This window comes from Trachinotus anak, unplaced genomic scaffold (assembly GCF_046630095.1).
Source record: "Trachinotus anak isolate AG129_WGS33_773 ecotype Australia unplaced genomic scaffold, CSIRO_AGI_Tana_v1 ptg000013l, whole genome shotgun sequence".
NCBI classification, from domain to species: domain Eukaryota; kingdom Metazoa; phylum Chordata; class Actinopteri; order Carangiformes; family Carangidae; genus Trachinotus; species Trachinotus anak.
This window is the reverse complement of record NW_027273864.1, coordinates 28,321,410-28,340,048: the sequence shown is the minus strand read 5'-3', so window position 1 is coordinate 28,340,048 and position 18,639 is coordinate 28,321,410. Positions and strand designations below refer to the sequence as shown.

The following is an 18,639-nucleotide window of genomic DNA, read 5'->3' as shown; positions in this document are numbered from 1 at the left end:
CTAATTCAGAGGAACACAAGTCTGAACTATGATATGTAGCAAATTGTTGGCCTAGGAACTTGTAACATGGTCAGATTTACATTCTCTACCCTCTGCCGGTCAAAGTGTTTCTGAACTTCAGGAAGACATCCACAAACAGGTTTAAAAAGGTTTAAAAATGAGTGTTGTCTTAAAAATATAATTTGTTGTAGTCAATAATCACTGAAAACATGTATTCATAAATAAAGAATATTTCTCTCTTTTTTATCGTCCTTTTCAGGCTTCAGGAGATGAACGCGTCATCTGCGAATGAGACTGTGGTTTTACAGTATCGAGACTCCTTCACTAAAGCTGTGACCAAGAATGTGATTGTTGTGGTTCTCAGCATCTCCATCAACTACATCAATATAGGCCTCATTCACACCTTCTGCAAACACCAGGTCTGATATCCCATTGAGATGTAATAATGACTAAATTATCAGCAGCAGGAGGTTCAGCGATCACTTCGGCTGATTTCTTGCTGCATGGGACACGTGGGGGTATTTGTTTGGTTTTGTCCCAACTAATCAAGAGCAAGTGATGTATCCATCATGTAATTTTTGGTGTCAGTCAGCTAGGAAGCTGTGATAACAGAAAATAGAGGAAAACGCTTTAGAATGGACTATTTTTCATTCTAGGTAGCTACTGTAGCAACTGATATGAAGATGATGCCCCCAGTCTTAACTGAGATTAACAATGATTCACTCAAACTGACGATATACTATACTTGCAACTGTAAGTGAAATAAAACCTTTGTGAGTAAAAAGCCAAAAGATAAAAAGATAATCATCAAAATCCCTGTTCAAGAAGCATAAACTTGCAGAGAAGTGATATGTTATGTCAGTAGTGCTTGTTAGGATAAAAGCAATTTTTTTGGAACAAGCTAAAGTGAATGCTGTCTGCATGTGGCATGTTTAGTGTGTAATTGTTAAGCCCAATTAGCCTAATACATTAAAATTTCTGGCAAAGCAATATTTCACAAAATTGAAATGGAAACAATTTTTTCACATTTAAGTTGTCGCACCTGCCATATCATGCCCCCGGGTGCCAGGTTGACAGGTGAAAGAGCGGAGAGTATCAAGATGGTTACTCTCTGCACTAAAATCAGCAATTAGAAGATGTATTAGAACAGTAAGTGTAGTTAATTGGTTATGTTGTTTGTTAGCTTGTAAGTGGCAGTAGCTGACACAGCGTTAGTGCCTGTGCTAATGCAAACCCTCGCTTTCTGGTTTTGGTGACCTGTAAGAGAGGATTGCTTATCCAGATAGTATGCAGAGGAAACATCAGAGAGACTCAGCCACATATTTGAGCCTTAGTCAGACCCAGATTCAGATGAGGAGTCTGTTGAGACCAAAATCAGCATCTAGCAGCCATATCAGATTGGTTAGCATCTTTTATTTGTTTATAATGTTTGTTAGACTGCAAACTAGCAGTGGCTGACACAGTGTTAGTGGTTGAGATAATGCTAACTCTTGCTCTTTGTACTGATAAGGTTTTAGGTGTATTTAGCCCCGACCCCTGTCTCCACAAGTTGACAGGATTGGTTCCTTAGGTTATATGAAATGAATCCCTGGCTGTCTGAGTCTGTTTTTATGACTGTCATTGGTACAGTTCAAGGTGAAATACTCAGTCTTGGTGTCAACTAATTATTTCCCTTATGATATGTCTCGTATTATATAAGAAACCTCATATTGACATGGTAACAGCTGTACAAATTACAATTTGAATTAGTTCAAGGTATTAAGAAGTTAGCTAAATCAGGTAGCTGTTGTGAAAATCACATAAATGCTGAGCAGCTGGAAACCTTCATTTAACCATCGAGCATATGTTTCTGTTTCAAGCTTTAAGTGCCGACATCAGAATTCCAAGGTTTGTAATGGCCTGTCTCCCTTCTCACATGTGTGTCTTCCCACCCTTCAGATCTTCTACACAAATCCTAGGTATATCCTTTTCATTCACCTGGTGGTCAATGACATGATCCAAGTGACTCTGACCATCATCCTGTTTGTCATCAGCTACACCATCTACAAACTCAGTGTCTCCCTCTGTTGCACCTTCGTCCTTCTTGCTCTGTTCACCACTGAAAACACCCCACTGAACCTGGCTTGCATGGCGGTGGAGTGCTACATCGCCATCTGCGTCCCCCTTCGCCACGTGCAGATCTGCACTGTCAGGAGGACTTTAATGCTGATTGGTTTAATCTGGGTGACAAGCATGTTGTCTGCTCTTCCTGATCTCTTCATCACCTTGGCCACAGAACCACTGGACTTCTTCCATTCCCGGGTGTTCTGCCTCAGGCAAACTGTCTTCCCAAATCCTCTCATTATCAAGAAAAGGGACATCAGTTACGCAGTCTTTCTAGTTATAGTCTGGCTGGTTATCTTTTACACTTACTTCAGAATTCTTTTCACTGCAAAAGCTGCAAACAAAGATGCTAAAAAAGCCAGAAACACAATCCTCCTCCATGGGTTTCAGCTGCTGCTTTGTATGGCAGCATATGCAACCCCCCAGTTGAAAGATGCTCTGCAGCAATGGTTCCCTAAGAATTACACAGACTCCCTCTTTGCTACTTATATTATAGTACAAATTATTCCACGATCTATCAGTCCAATCATATATGGCATACGAGACAATACTTTCAGGAGGCATCTGAAAAGGTATCTGTTGTGTAAAGTCAGTATGTCCAAAGCAACCATTCATGGCCTACCTTAGGTCAAAAAAGCTAAAAGCTCTGTGAACTACAGGATTTCAGAAACAGTTTGGTCCCTTCAGCTTGCCCTATGCTTTCCTTTACTCCAAAGAGTTTATTCAGCCAAATAACATCCATAAAATATACAATGTTATACTTTTGTGTTAATCCAAACTCATAAATGTTACCCAGGCTGTCACTTCAGACTGATGACTGATGATTTATATAAACTTTTGTGTTGGCCAGTGGCACAGCCATAATTAACACATTTACCTTGCTTGAACATTGAGGTGTATGATTTTAAATTTTATTTAAAATTCACATTTTCAATTTTTGCATGAAAAAAATAAATGGAAATTCTAAAAGTCTATGTATTGACAAAAAAATGACAAAGTGCAACTTAGTGACTTTGTGAATAAACATTGACATGACTTTAAATGTCACTCCTCACTTCCATGTTCAGAGATGAAAATATCAGATCTGTGTTGAGCTATGATGAGGATACTGGAACATTACTCACATTAATAAATGAAGCAAATAGAAATGTCTAGAGCTGCAAGATTGGCTGTTGAAAAAAAATTAATCGGCAACTAGTATGATAATCAGTTCACCATTTCAGCCACTTCTCAAGAAAATCTATTAAATATTTGCTGGTTTTAGTTTCTCAAATGTGAGATTTTGCTGCTTTTCTTATTGACAGTTTATATGATATATTATAAAATATCTGTGGACAGACCAATCAACCAGTTTTAATTAGCTGAAGCAGTTTTCCACATTATTTTTGGTTGTCTGAGGTTTGAACACCAACTGTTTATCTTGTTGTAACTCTAACTCCTAATATCCACATAACAGCAGTGGATGGAAACACAATCGCTAATTGATTTCTCTGAACATTTGATTAAAATTTGCTCCAAACTTCCCTCTAAGTATTTAACGAGCCGTATTCTGCATCTGTCATCCTGCTGGTACATGTGAAAAAAGAAAAGAAAACATAAAATATGGAAGCCCAGGGCTGTCAATGTTAAAATTAAGTAATTTAACCAAACTAAAATATCTTCCATTTGTTTGCTATTGATTCGATTTCCATTTTCATGCCTGAAAATGCATTATGACTGACAAAATAAAAAGTAAAATGAGAACTGAAATCAATAGGATAACACTGCCACAATGATAATGAAGGTGAATGGATATTAATTTTCAAACTGGCAGACAATATGCAACCTAAACTTTATTGCAGCTGTAGTGAGTTTGAACACACACCCCTTAATCCTGGGATGTGAGTTTAACTCACCCTATATAAAGTCAGAAATTTACTGGAGCTGTTATGTTGGTGTCCTCATATAGATGCATTAACGAGGGTAAGTACCAGTTACTGTCCACTGTAGATACATATCTAAACAAAGAAGCTTGAAAAACTGATGTTTTCATCAGTTAAGATCTTTACCTTTCCATCTGATTCTGTATTATCATAGAGTTTATATAAAATGCAAAGACAACAAACATTGATTGTGCATGCACAGGCCTGTTTGTGATTTTTATTTTCAATGACTGTCAAATATGATGAATTTTTCCTGTTGCAGAACTTTTTATATTTTCAGTTCTCATTCACATTTCTAGAACACTGACTCTGTTGGGTGAAACAGGGAGAAAGTCTGTACAAGAGAAATATACATTTTTTTAAATCACTGAAGATGCTGTTTACAAGAACGTGGTCGCTTTCAACATCATACTCTTTTTTTCCATTATCACATTTTAATCATAAGAGTTTAAATTATTTCAGTTCTAGTGATTAAAATATTGATTTTTACATTTAAATTGATAGGACAGTCATCTGCTTGGGTTGAGTTTGTGTCTCTAATGAAGAATTCACCTTCACAAATTTTAACTCACCACACAGCTTCTGCAATGTCCAGGGATGATTAGTACCAATATCAGAAATTTGACTATTTTCAAAGTTTTTCATCTGTTTGATTGTGAAGTAAACTAAATAAGTAAACTTACTTTTTTCACATCTATCTGTGTACAGCGCAGGACAGTTTGTTATTAAATACTAGACCATCCTTAAAAATCAGTAGCTGGATGGACCAACTATGTGCAAGATCACACATTAACTTAGTGTGACCATTGTGTGGGAGTGATGCACCTTACAAGTCAATTACAAAATATATTTAAGATACAACCTCAGATTTACAGGTGTAAGTCTTTCTTTTGTTACTGTTGTCATGGTGAATGGTTAGAACATTAGGAAGATGAGGAACAGACACTTTAACCTCTTTAGGTGTTATTGCGGCAGAATCTTTCACCACATGGATTGAATTTGAATTATTTATGACCAGACAGTTTTTATGTGTGATACAGCCTCATTTACCTTAGTATAAAACACAAAAGTACAACAGAAACAATCAATCAGTACAGTGAGCATTGAATTACTAACAAACATGGGCAAACATGGATTCTATCACGTTACAGTAGCTAGTTCACACAGTGCATTGTAGCTTGCTTTACTTCTGCCAATAGTCAGCAGTGTCTTTCACTCTCTTTCCAAATGATGCACCAGGTAAAACCTTCTGCTACAGTTTTCATTACTCTTAATTAGTTATAAACAGAGAAGATGCAACTGAACGAGGCAAAGAGGCAACTTCAGTGTGAAAATACTTACAACAAGCTGTTAGTGTTACCTTTGCACTCAACCTTACACACTTTTGCTCAGCTGGTTCAAAAGGCTGCAAACCCTTAACAAACACACCGGTATGAACAAGAATGAAAATGTACTTATTTCTACAGCCATATATATTTTTGTTCTGTTGGATATTGTTTTACTTGAATCAGACATTTATATAAATATATATAAATATAAATATGTCAGATTAGTGATATGGGACCGCTGCATTTTCTTCAAACAGTTTATTAACTTTAAAAACCTTTGTCTTACAACAGGTCTTGTTAAATGGTCTTATAATCAGTGTTACCTATATTCAGCTCAATAGCATACATTTATTTTGTATTATTATCATGTCTTTAAGGCATCTTTTTGTGCTCATTTTCAAACAACCTGCTCCTGCTTTTATGTCTAGTCCATCTATGTGTATGTGCTTATGCATATATTTACATGTGGACATATGAGTATATATATTTATGTATGAGTATGTGTCTATGTCTGTGCATGTGTATGCCTGTATATGCATATATAAAATATGAACGCAATAACAAATAAGTCAGGAAATAATTTTTTACTATTGTGTTGGTGCACGTAAATTCATGCACATTTATGTCTACCTTTTATGGGTATGTGTACATTTATTTACTGGTTTATTCATTTATTTATTTTTTCCTTGGCAAATAAGAGGAACCAGTGGGTGTGGGAGGGGGTAGGCCTGGTAGAGTTTATGTTTGTGTATGTGTGAGTGTAACTGTGCTGTTGTGCTTTATGTATTGTATTTTGTGTTAAGGACTCCCACAGACGAGATGGCTCATCTCTAGGGGTTTATCCTTCTAATAAATGTATATGATAGATAATATCCAAAACTGAATATCTTGATACAGTGCAGCCCCAATAATAGGATATACGATATTATGATATGCTATTTTTCTTTTTAATAATACAGAATTATATTATTGTATTTTATGTTTCAGGTATAAGCAATGCTGTCACAAAACAGCAGTTCAAAGTTTTATTTGTCACATGGCAATGTACATTGAACAGTAAGCAAACCAGTGAAATGAGGGTCAGGCTCGGCAACAGGGCAGGCTTTAAAACTGCAAAACTGCAAAAACATCTAATATTAATGTCTAATATTATGTTTTCTCTTCTTTAAGGCTTAACTTCAGCTCTTAAGAGATGAATGAGTCATCTGCCAACATGACAGTGGCTGTTCGGTACGCAGATTCCTTCTCTAAAGCTGTGACCAAGAATGTGATTGTTGTGATTCTCGGGATTTCCATCAACTACATCAATGTAGGCCTCATTCACACCTTCCGCAAACACCAGGTCTGATATTCCTTTAATGACATGCTGCCGATAACAATGAATTTATTTAGATGCTTGGGAGAATGTCTGGAGCTTGTGTTAACCACACACCTTATTTTAGCCATCTAGCCAAAAACTCATTCAAAATTCCATAGAACTCGGGATGAGGGAGGTGCTGGTTTGAGGACTCATTTCTGCAGAACTCTATTGAGCTCTGATCACAATACAGGCATAATTGAGATAAGGAAAACACTAAGTAAGACCAGGCATAAATAAAGGCCCATGGGTCAGATGTCAAAAGTTACCACAAACATGAATCTCCCTGCTTTTTTTCAAACTTTTTCTCCCCTTGCATGTACTATGATTCCGCCTCCAGATCTTCTACACGAATCCTCGATATATCCTTTTCATTCATCTCGTGATCAACGACATGACGCAAGTGACTCTGACCATCATCCTGTTTGTCATCAGCTACACCATCTACAGACTCAATGTCTCTGTCTGTTGCATCTTCGTCCTTCTTGCTCTGTTCACCACTGAAAACACCCCACTGAACCTGGCTTGCATGGCGGTGGAGTGCTACATCGCCATCTGCGTCCCCCTTCGCCACGTGCAGATCTGCACCGTCAAGAGGACTTTGATACTGATTGGTTTAATCTGGGTGACAAGCATGTTGTCTGCTCTTCCTGATCTCTTCATCACCTTGGCCACAGAACCACTGGACTTCTTCCATTCCCAAGTGTTCTGCCTCAGGCAAACTGTCTTCCCAAATCCTCTCATTATCAAGAAAAGGGACATCAGTTACGCAGTCTTTCTAGTTATAGTCTGGCTGGTTATCTTTTATACTTACTTCAGAATTCTGTTCACTGCAAAAGCTGCAAACAAAGATGCTAAAAAAGCCAGAAACACAATCCTCCTCCATGGGTTTCAGCTGCTGCTTTGTATGGCAACATATGCAGCCCCTCAGTTATTAAGTGTTGTGCAGCAATGGTTCCCGAAGAATTACACAGACTCCCTCTTTGCTTACTACATCATAGTACAGATTCTTCCACGATCTATCAGTCCAATCATATATGGAATCCGAGACAATACTTTCAGGAGGCATCTGAAAAGGTATCTGTTGTGTAAAGTCAGTATATCCAAAGCAACCATTCATTGACTATAATTAGATTAAAAAACTAAAACCTCTGTCAACTACTGGATTTCAGACAAACTCAAATGTAATATGCATAGTGCATGTGCATTCGGAAGCTGTATGTCAAATTATTCATATAAATTATTCAAATTTTTCAATACTGTTGTAGAAGAGAAAAATTATAGAAACTATAAGTCTTGTCAAAATATCATAGCATCTCAAATGGGTCATGTTTTAGTTTATGCAAAGTAGTCCATTTTTTTTCTTACCAATCACATGAAAAATCCCAAATTCTAGTATTCTGAATAACATACTATTGTTGCCTGATGCACATGGATCTTATTTATGAAACAAAGCATATGACACAGTCAACTCAACATATCAGAGGAACATTCAAGGTACCTAACCTGTCACATTTTTCAAGTTCACAAGTGCAGATTATGTTGCAAGTGTTTTTGTACTGTGTTCAAACTAAACTTTGGGTTATTTGAAGTGACTTTTCAAAGTAACCTTGGTATTCATGAATGAATTGAATAAACTGTTTTTTTTATATTTTGTATGATTTATCCATTCTTTGTAGAACTTAACTAGAATTACCCTGCCTCTGTCAAACAGCCAATTTACAAGAAATATGGTCACATTCTCACAATTTTAATTGCCTGCTTTTATTCTCAATCTATCAAACTTACACTTTAGTGAATTTCCATATTCTGTAAACCAGTGGTTCCCAATCTGCCCCCATGATGGGCCGTGAGGGTATGGAAAATACAATGCAAATCATTTGCAAAACAGTACAACTTAGGTGAAAAGATGTAATCATATAGTGACACTACAATTACCACCTTGTGGTTGTATGCCTCCACCAACCAACCAAGGAAAAATGGTCACAATCTGCCCTTCCTGAGTTACACTGATGAATAATGGCCCAAAGTGTTTTTGCTGAACATTATGATGTCACAGTGAAGTTGACCTTTGACCATTTGGATATAAAATTTAATCACTTCATTTTAGCCTTTGAGTTAAATTATGTAATAATTAGTGTATTCATGAGTTATGGCTAAAAATGTGCTTTGTGAGGTTACAGTGATCTTGACCTTTGACCTTTGACCACCAAATTCAAATCAGTCAATTATCATCCTAGAATCCAAGTAGATGTTGAATGATGATGAATGTGGGCTCACTGCCACCTCGACTCTGCAATTGTTCCCGAAGAAATATACGGAGTCCTGGGCTGACTACAGTGTACAGGTCCTGCCATGATCCATCAGTCCAATCATCTACAGCATCATCAATATCCATCATGTAAAGTCAGTCTACTATTTAAAAACTTTCCTTTGGCTTTTCCAAAAAAAGGGAAAGTTATTTCTGTCAACTATCATCACACATTTGTGTAATTCCAAACTGAAATCTATTTATCCCAGGGTCATCACATCCATATTCAAGTAATGTTGAGTTAGATTTAGTGATTATTCAGTGTTGGCCACTTCCCTGTAGATGATATAGTAATAGCGTCTACAATGTTCATCAAAATCGAGTGATGACATAAATTCCTTCTTTTTTATTTGTTAATGACATTATAGTAAATAAGTTTAATTTTTACTAATTACTTACGCTTTAATATCTTTGAAAGTCTTTTCTCTCTTTGATAGATAAAAAAATATTATTTATGACCGACCAACCAGCATTTCTCTCTTCATCTTCTCCTACGCCTTGGTATAGATCAAAAACAGAGCTAAAGGAGAAGGAATTTTTTATTCTTTGTCTTTGCTCGCTCTTTAAGAAGCTAATTGATCATCATCTCTTTTATCAAAGATATCTGGTATTATTACATTCAGGATTTCAAAATGGCACTTACAGACCAAGAAGGGAACGAAAATGTTAGAAATAACTAGATGGTGATGAACAACGTTTCGAAGTTAATCAAAATATTTAAGTATTTAAGTAAGGGTATTTTAATTTCTTCCTTTAAAATAAAAAATAAATTAAGATGATTAAACCGTTGAACCATACAATCACTCAAAATGTGATTTGAAGGTGTCTCAAAATGTCCTCAGTCTGTAAAATACTTTTTTTGGTCCTTACTATGTAGCAAGTACAAGTACACACACACACACACACACACACACACACGCACGCACACACACACACACAGTTTAGGTGTGTCAGAAGTGTGAACCCACTGTATAAATAACCTCTGCTTACAACAACATAATCTTGTTATGGCAGATTCGTCTCCAGATCTGAATCCATATTGAGGTCAGTGTTGAATTGTTTGCTTCGCCTGTCTCTAAATTGAGTTGACATGAAAGCAAAGTCTCAATATGCAAGTATGCATGGTTATTAGGATGTTTGTTTCTAAATGATATTTGCAGTATTTCATCATCATATGTTGTCTGTCTTTTCTTTTGAAACAAGTTCATCGGCTGCTGACATGAATTTCACACCTGGGGACAGTAATATAACGATGGCTTTGAAATACCGGGACACATTTGTTGGGGCTATTGCCAAGAATGTGGCCGTTGTTGTCCTTGGCATCACCATCAGCTACATCAATGCTACTATGGTCCACACATTCAACAAACATCATGTGTGTAAAATAGTATCGCTACAAGAGAAAAAGATAATTAGTTAATCAAGTAAAGGAAGGAATATTAGTATGCAATGTGTATGACGTGAAACCATGACTCCTTTCCCTTTTTTTCATTTCTTTCCTCCCTTTATCCCAAACAGTTGGTTTAAAAGTATATAAGCATGTTGGAATTCAATATAGCTGACAGTCTGGGTGTGAACAAAAAGATGAGTAATTATTCACTTTTAACCTTCAATACCTTGTCTTATTGAATGAGAGAGAGCAATATTACTAAAGTGCAGCCATCTTTTTTTGTCTTTTATTGAGGAAGCATAGAGTCTGTATAGATGACTCAATGTGCTAATCTAACCCCTGATTCTGCTGTTCACTACAGATTTTCAAGATGAACCCTCGCTACATCCTTTTTATCCACTTGGTGTTCAACGACATGATCCAGCTGACAACCAGCATTTCTCTCTTCATCTCCTCCTACGCCTTCCACACCATCTATGTCTCCGTCTGTTGCCTCTTCATCTTGCCGGCCATCTTCACCACACAAAACACCCCTCTAAATCTAGCTGTTATGGCAGCAGAGTGCTACATTGCTGTCTGCATTCCCCTCCGCTATAACTACATATGTACAGTCAAAAGAACATATATTGTGATTGGCATAATCTGGACAATGAGTTCACTTTCTGTCCTGCCGGATGTCTTCATCCTTTTGACCACTGAACCTCTGGAGTTCCTACGGTCAAGGGTATACTGCTCCAGGGATTCTGTGTTCAGGAGCACCATCAGTCTAAAGAAGAGGGATACATCCCACATACTGTTTCTGGTAGTGGTTTGGCTCACTCTGTTCTACACTTACTTCAGAATTTTGTTTGTGGCCAAAGCTGCTGATACAGATGCTAAAAAGGCAAGAAACACTATAATCCTTCATGGTTTTCAGGTGCTGCTGTGTATGATGGTCTATGTGCAACCTATGTTAATTCAAGTTTTCCTATACTTGTTTCCAAAAGGTGTTAGTTCCATAGCATTTGTTATGTATATTCTAAACCAAATCCTCCCTCGCTTTGTTAGTCCTATTGTCTACGGGCTACGAGACAAGAATTTCAGGAAGTACTTCAAAAGGTACCTGTGTACATCAAACAACCATCCAAGTGTATGAAACTGATAAAAACAATTAGTAATGCTAAGCCCAGCTGCAGAATACAAGCATTTCATGGGGTTGAATCACACAATCAAGGAGAGAGTCTGCAGATAGTTAACTCTAGAATCACATACAGAGCACTATGAGTAGAAAACTAGTGTTTCATCACTACACAGTATTAATTGTCTGATGAAACAGCTCTTGTTGCAGCTTGACACCAGCCTCATGAGATGATAACGTATACATATAGGTCAGTAAGTAACTGGTGTAGGTTGATATGGTCCCCATCTCATACTAGTGACAACCTGTCATATTCGATGCAGTGATCCCAGTGAAGTCCCAGCTAAAATTAGATTTTGAATTCGGTCTACCATAGATTTAGTATCCATCATGCCCTGTGCAGTGATCCAGCATAAAGCTAATCTCCCTGTGTCTTTTTTATTTATTCTTATTATCACTATTATTATTTTTATCTCAGGAATAGTTTCCCTATTAAGTTTCAAAGATAAAGAGAGAAAAATGACATTTCTATTACCCTCATTTTCCAATTCCTGGTCACTGCTTTCTTTGCAATGAAAATATTTCATCATCACAACATACATCACTTTTAGTTAATATGGATTAATTACATTTATGTTTTAATTAATGAGATATGATTGTTACATTAAAATTTAGTCTTTTTAATCTGTGTTTAATTTAGTGATAACATCTCATTTCAGCAGCATGTTAGTCATAGTCTGGGTTCCTCAATAGCTTTGCCATGCACATGAACAAATCCCAAGTGATACTTCAGTACTACTGTCTCTTTGTCTTCTGCATAGTACTGATTGTTAGATGAAAAAATTTCTAAGGGCTTAAACTCTATTCTCATACTCCTATAAATGCTGTTTTTCCTTCAAGAGAAGGCAAGTTTATCTAAATAGCACCATTCAGAAACAAAGCAATTCAAAGAGCTTTACAGAGACATGGAAATATATTAAAATACGTAATAAAAAACATTTGAGCCCTTCAACTAATTTGTTAAGATATAAACGAAAACTGTAACTCTGTTTTGTGGGGTTTTCTTGTAAAGAAAAGGTTATGTTTCTTTATGTAGTTATCTTCACTGCTTTTGTTGGTGCATTGTCACATTTCTTGGCAAATTATTGCCAACTGTGGATCAGAGGAACAGTATAAAATCATTGGTAAGGGCTGAGTGATAAGGCCAAAAATCTTTATCACAATATTTTTTTTCACATTGATTGATATCAAGTATCATGATTTTCATTTATTAATAATAATTATTATTAAATAATTAATAGTTTTCATTAGTAAGGAAGAAAACACACTCAACATATTTGTTAAACCTCAAGAATGTTTTTAGATACACATCACACTAAAGATCAATGTGTTATACTGACTATTACGGAGTTGTACTGGAAAGTTGTATTTACTTTTATGTGCCACATAAAAATAAAAAAATAGAAATTTAAAAACCTGCTGTTGGATTTGAACTAATATCTTCAAGAGATTTGTTTGTGAGCTAGCCTGCTAGGTTTGGACCACTAACTTTGCCCTTCTGTATGCTCATGGGATGGTACCTCGTCAAATAGGCATTTTAACGTGGAAGTCTATGGTGATTGTTTTGCCTTTGGAGCCATTAATCCCTGCCACATACCTCTGGAGTTTCGTTGTTGTAGCAGAGAATCTACTCTGTACTGTTCTCTCGGCTTCTCACACATCTCAGCCAACAGGAGGCTTCCTTGCAGGATTCTCAGTTGTGAGCAGCGGTGAGTTTATCGAAAGCAGAATGGGCGACTCATTTATTCATGGTTTCTCAACTTTTAAAGTTATTAGATTTGAATGAAGATATCAGACTGATGTCATGTTTACACTTTGGGTGCAGATGAATTAGTGAACAGTCCTCCAGTTTCTGCCCAAAACTGATTAGTTCAGTGGATCTGCCGCATATAGATGAAATGTTCCTGTTTTCACACTGAATCATGGCAGAAATACCAAACGGTGGTATTACTACTAAGTTTTAATTATCACAATAACCGTGACCCTTCACCGTGGTTAATTTAACTCACATTAGGTACTGTACGGCATCAATGCAGGTTTGTTTCATGTCAGTCAAAACATGGCGGAAGACAGTGACAGGGCTCCTCAGCCTTCTAATACCCTTTTTACACCAAAGTTAGCAGGTGTAAGCAAGCTTTTTAATGTGGGTAAACCCACTAAAAAATGTAACTGACTCCTTTTACACTGCCCAACGAGTTTCTGTTCAGAGTGATGCAGATATCACAATGACATCATCTCCAACATGATGTAGGACTCATGCTTTGCTCTCCTGAATATAAAGCCATGAGACTAACTTCAGACTCATTTCATGGCTGGTGAAAGTGCAGACTAAAGATAACTATCTGAGGTAGGGAGGTTTTTGATGTTATTAGACTGTATTAGTGCATTATTGTATTTATTATGTTGTTTACAGTGCTGCAATCCTGTTGAACTGTGTATGCATATAGTGCTCCACCACAGCACTTGTTCAGTGATGTTTACTTTCACAGCAGTCATTATAAAAAGTTTTTTCATTTTTGAAAAATATAGGAATTACCAACAATTTTTTTTTTCTGATTACATGAACAGTTTTTCTGTTGATAAAATAAATTGTTAACCATGTAACAGTTGTTGAATTGTATTTGAAATATGCTCAATTTAGGAGATAAAAAGTAGAGCATGTTATCAATGTTAATGTATATTCAAGGACTGTGCAAATATAGTTATATAAATATACTGTAGCCCTGTGATACAGTGGCGTGTAGGGTCCAGGGTCAACATACTGTATAGATACCATATATTGTATGAAAATATAAAACTGTTTTTGGATTTTAAGGGATGAATACTTTCACTGTAAAAAGTAAAGATGAGTTGATTTTACATGGATACTTCCCTGAAGATAATTCCTTGAATAGTTGACAGAGATGTTCTTGTAATTGTAATTGTTTTGTTACAAAGATGAGAAAAGTTTAAATTTGCAATACATGTTTTAACATGACACTGAAGTACTTTTAAATGTTCCCCTGTAACAGAGGCTCACAGGATCCTCAAATTGTCTCCATGAATTCCTCATCTTATAACTATAATGTGTCAAGTGGTCTGAGCTATCGAGACTCTTTCAGCACAGCTGTAGCTAAAAATGTGATTGTTGTGGCTCTTGGCCTGACCATCAACTATATCAATGGCACACTGATTCATACCTTCAGAAAACACCAGGTCAGAATCTTTTCTTATTGAGTTTATTATAATTATCATAATTATTATTGATATGTGATCATTATTAATAGATGAAAGACATGGATGTTTTGAGTAACAAACAAGATTAATTGATTCCTTTCTTTTCTTCTCCTCCCTTTCAGATATTTTATGTGAATCCTCGTTACGTCCTTTTCATCCACCTGGTCTTGAATGATATGATCCAGCTTACTACAACAATCAGCCTGTTTGTCTTTAGTTATGTCTTCTACAAAATTAATACCTTCTTCTGTTGCGTCATCATTACCTTTGCTGTCTTCACCACCCTCAACACTCCTTTAAATTTAGCTGTCATGGCAGTAGAGTGTTACATTGCTATTTGTTTACCACTACGACACGCTGAGTTCTGCACCATCAAAAGAACATACACTCTGATTGCCTGGATTTGGGCCATGAGTGCACTCTCGACCTTGCCAGATGTGTTTATTATTGTGGCAACACAGCCTGTACAGTTATTTTATTCCACAATTTTCTGTGAGAGGGATAACTTGTTCCGACACCCTGTAAGTTTAAAAAAGAGGGATGTTTCCTACATAATTTACCTAATCGGTGTTTGGCTCACTCTCTTCTTAACATACTTCAAGATCTTCTTTGCTGCTAAAACAGCTAAAGAGGCTAAATCCGGAGTTGGAAATGCAAAGAAGGCCAGGAATACAATCCTGCTTCATGGCTTTCAGCTACTGTTGTGTATGCTAACCTATGTAGCCCATGTGGTAATAAAGGCTCTATTGTACTGGTTCCCTAAACATTATGTACATGTAGTCTTTGTTTGTTATATCATCATACAGATCCTCCCCAGGTTTATCAGTCCTATAGTCTATGGGCTACGAGACAAGACATTTAGACAACACTTGAAAAAGTATCTGCTGTGTACAGTGAGACCAAGCATCAAACCCTGGACTACAGTGAAATGAATGTTGCTGTACTAGATAAACAACAAGATACATACATTTTAAACAACGCATTTCCAGTTGTGAGTGAACTAAGAACAAATACATTCTGAGTTTTCACTGTAAAAGGACATTAGTGCACACTCAGTACACAACATTGTGGTTTGACAAATTCAGATACTGCCCCTGTACTATATTAAGCACCACAAGCAATACAATCTACAAATTCACTGAACTATCAATTATGAAATTCTTCCAAACCACACATAATTTGTTATTTTAACAATTTACACAAGCACCACTGTTTGCATGCCGCAGGCTTCTGATGCAGAATCACCTATTCATCTAATTATTTATGTCTCTACTTATTCTACATTGGAATGGTATATCTTATACATTATATATAGTATATGATTCAGTGGTGATATAAGGATTTTGCAATAAATGGAATGACATACATGTAATGTTTGGAGACTGCCTCTATTAAAAAGAAAATGTTTTTTCATTTTACATTTACATCACGGACTGAAAATTCCACGTTTTTTGTTTTAAGCTAGCTAGCTAATTTACGAGACTGTTTAAAGTGTGTTGCATTGAAAATATAAAAATATGTAAGTAATTGCAAGCCAATACTCTCCATATCCATTGGTGCTCTGGGGCATTTGGCTGCTTATTATCCACAATGATATTTCCAATCTTCACATTCAAAATGCAAAAGATAAGAGCTGTATCTCTAAGTGAGCTGTCACAGACATGCTTGATAATGGGCATTACAGATGGATTGTGAATATATGGCATTTCTCTGGTGATGGTAGTCTTTGACTCATAATCAGCTTTGGCACTTGCAAACACTGTTTACCAATTTTTTGCCAATTGTGTCAGTGACTGACATGTGACATGCTGTCAAGGATGTCAGAAGTGGTCCACACGGAGAAGAGACACGCACTAAGGTAAAATGCCAAATTTCAAACCATTGGAGTGCTTCAGCTTTGACAAACCAGGGGAATGGCCGACCTGACAGCAACGGTTTCTGCATTACCACACAGTGTTGAAGGTGAAGGAGGAGGAGAGCACTGTCCAAGTGAGCACAATGATCTCCGCAACGGGATAAGAGGCAAAAAATTTAATTAAATCATTCACAATTCCTATGAGAGAGTGAGAATGCTATGATCTGCTCTTGAAAATGTTTAATGAGTACTTTGTACCGCAAAAGAACGTCATACACAAGCCCAGTTCCATCAGCCACAAACTTGTCATTATTGAATTAAAAAAAAATTCGTAACAGCCAATATTTAATATCACTGTGGCAGGCAAGCAAATTATCAAGGCTGCTGCAACCCAAGATGAAGCAGCAAAGACCAAGCTGAATGATCTGCAGCAACAATCACTGTTTCCCTGGTATTTATCTCAACATGCATCATAAGACCAGGCGCAGCTACGACCGTGGTCAGTAACATTTGGTGCATTCGGTGTAAATTCAAATTCAGATGAGCTAGAATAAGTTCAGATCTTCTGCCAGAGATACGTCTGCACTCATCGTGGTGGGAGTCTGCCTTTTTTAGTCTTTGATGGCTTTTAATCCCTGCCATATACCTTTGGAGTTGTATTGTTGTAACCAAGACTGCACTCTGTCCTTACACCATTTGCTTAATTTCTCACACATTTCAGCCAGCAGGACACCTCCTTGTATTATTTCATAACTTAATTGGCAGATCCTCAGTTCTAAGCAGCAATGCATTTATTTAAAGCAGAATGGGCCACCCATATATCAATGGTTTATATTTCTCAGCCACAAACTCAACTTTTAAAGTTAACAGACTTGAATGAAGATATCCTGTTGATGTTGTCTTTACTTATTGGGTGCAGGCCTGTGCCCCGTGGAGCAGCTGTACCTAATTAAAACATCTGGTAGTGACAGTCAAAAGTTGTATGGGACAACCCATATAATTTTTTTAACATGCATAATTATGACAGCTTGGCAGGAGATGCAGATATTTCTATTTTTTTAAAAGATGTTTTTTGGGCATTTTGTGGTTTTATTATTCAATAGGACAGTCGAGAGTGACAGGAAAGGGGCAGAGAAAGGGGGAATGACATGCAGGAAAGAGTCGGGCTGGTCAGGAGTCAAACCAGCAACTGGTCTGCTAAGAGCATCTGTACCAGCCTAACCACTCGGCTATCGGGTTGCCCTGTGGTGCAGATATTTATATAAAAATATATTTATTCATTTATTTTTAACAACCTTAAAAACTACTATATAGTTTTATACAGTTTCATGTTATACCATTTTTTCATGTGTGCAAGAGAATCTACAGAAATTGCAAATCATCACCAAGCTTAAGAAGAAGAATTATTATTATTTGTATTTATTTTGTTGCTATATTACCCAGCTTTATATTCTTGGTTGTTTCTTTTGGCTCACAATTCTGCGACAGGGAAACAAGTTGACAAAGAGGGGGACTTTCAATACTAGTGTATGCACAGGTAAGTAATAAGTCGAAGGTAATTTTTTTATTATTACCAACAAGCCATGCCCTCTCATACACAGCTGAATATCACAATGACATCATCGCTGACATTCTGCAGTAAGGACTTGTCCTCCTTAATATAAAGTCATCAGACTGACTTTAGATTCATTTCATGTCTGATGAAAATGCAGACTGCAGATCACTATCTGAGGTAGGAAAGTTTTTGATGTTATCAGATGGTATTAGTGCATTATCTTTATTTTTTGTCTGTCTGTTTTCACTTCTTCTATAACATTGATTACTTTTTTTTTAATCATATCTCTACTACAATTCAACAATGTTAGATGTTAAACATAATTTCTTTTAACAAAAGCAAAGCCATCTGAAAATAAAAACAAGTTAAATGTCTGTAATCCCCATATCTTTAAAAATTGTTTTGATACAAATAATAACACAAGA

The 18,639-nt window shown here is 36.5% G+C and overlaps 4 protein-coding genes and 1 long non-coding RNA gene across 6 annotated transcripts in view; 4 read left to right on the top strand and 1 right to left on the bottom strand.

The window, feature by feature from the left end:
* Nucleotides 1–18,639, bottom strand: part of LOC139630596 (uncharacterized) — a 71,715-nt gene that overhangs the window by 12,711 nt on the left and 40,365 nt on the right. The gene's annotated exons all lie outside the window — the stretch shown is intronic.
* Nucleotides 2–3,952, top strand: LOC139630590 (odorant receptor 131-2-like). Its single transcript, XM_071494198.1, has 2 exons — nt 2–419; nt 1,939–3,952. The coding sequence occupies exons 1-2, from the start codon at nt 270–272 to the stop codon at nt 2,728–2,730; spliced, it is 942 nt and encodes a 313-aa protein (XP_071350299.1). The 5' UTR covers nt 2–269; the 3' UTR covers nt 2,731–3,952.
* Nucleotides 3,965–9,461, top strand: LOC139630589 (odorant receptor 131-2-like). Its single transcript, XM_071494197.1, has 2 exons — nt 3,965–6,695; nt 7,051–9,461. Exons 1-2 carry the CDS (start codon nt 6,546–6,548, stop codon nt 7,831–7,833), a joined length of 933 nt encoding a protein of 310 aa, XP_071350298.1. The 5' UTR covers nt 3,965–6,545; the 3' UTR covers nt 7,834–9,461.
* On the top strand, nt 9,924–11,568 carry LOC139631109 (odorant receptor 131-2-like). The gene is made up of 2 exons (XM_071495075.1): nt 9,924–10,396; nt 10,773–11,568. Exons 1-2 carry the CDS (start codon nt 10,169–10,171, stop codon nt 11,544–11,546), a joined length of 1,002 nt encoding a protein of 333 aa, XP_071351176.1. The 5' UTR covers nt 9,924–10,168; the 3' UTR covers nt 11,547–11,568.
* Nucleotides 14,583–15,736, top strand: LOC139631107 (odorant receptor 131-2-like). Its single transcript, XM_071495073.1, has 2 exons — nt 14,583–14,783; nt 14,927–15,736. The coding sequence occupies exons 1-2, from the start codon at nt 14,583–14,585 to the stop codon at nt 15,734–15,736; spliced, it is 1,011 nt and encodes a 336-aa protein (XP_071351174.1).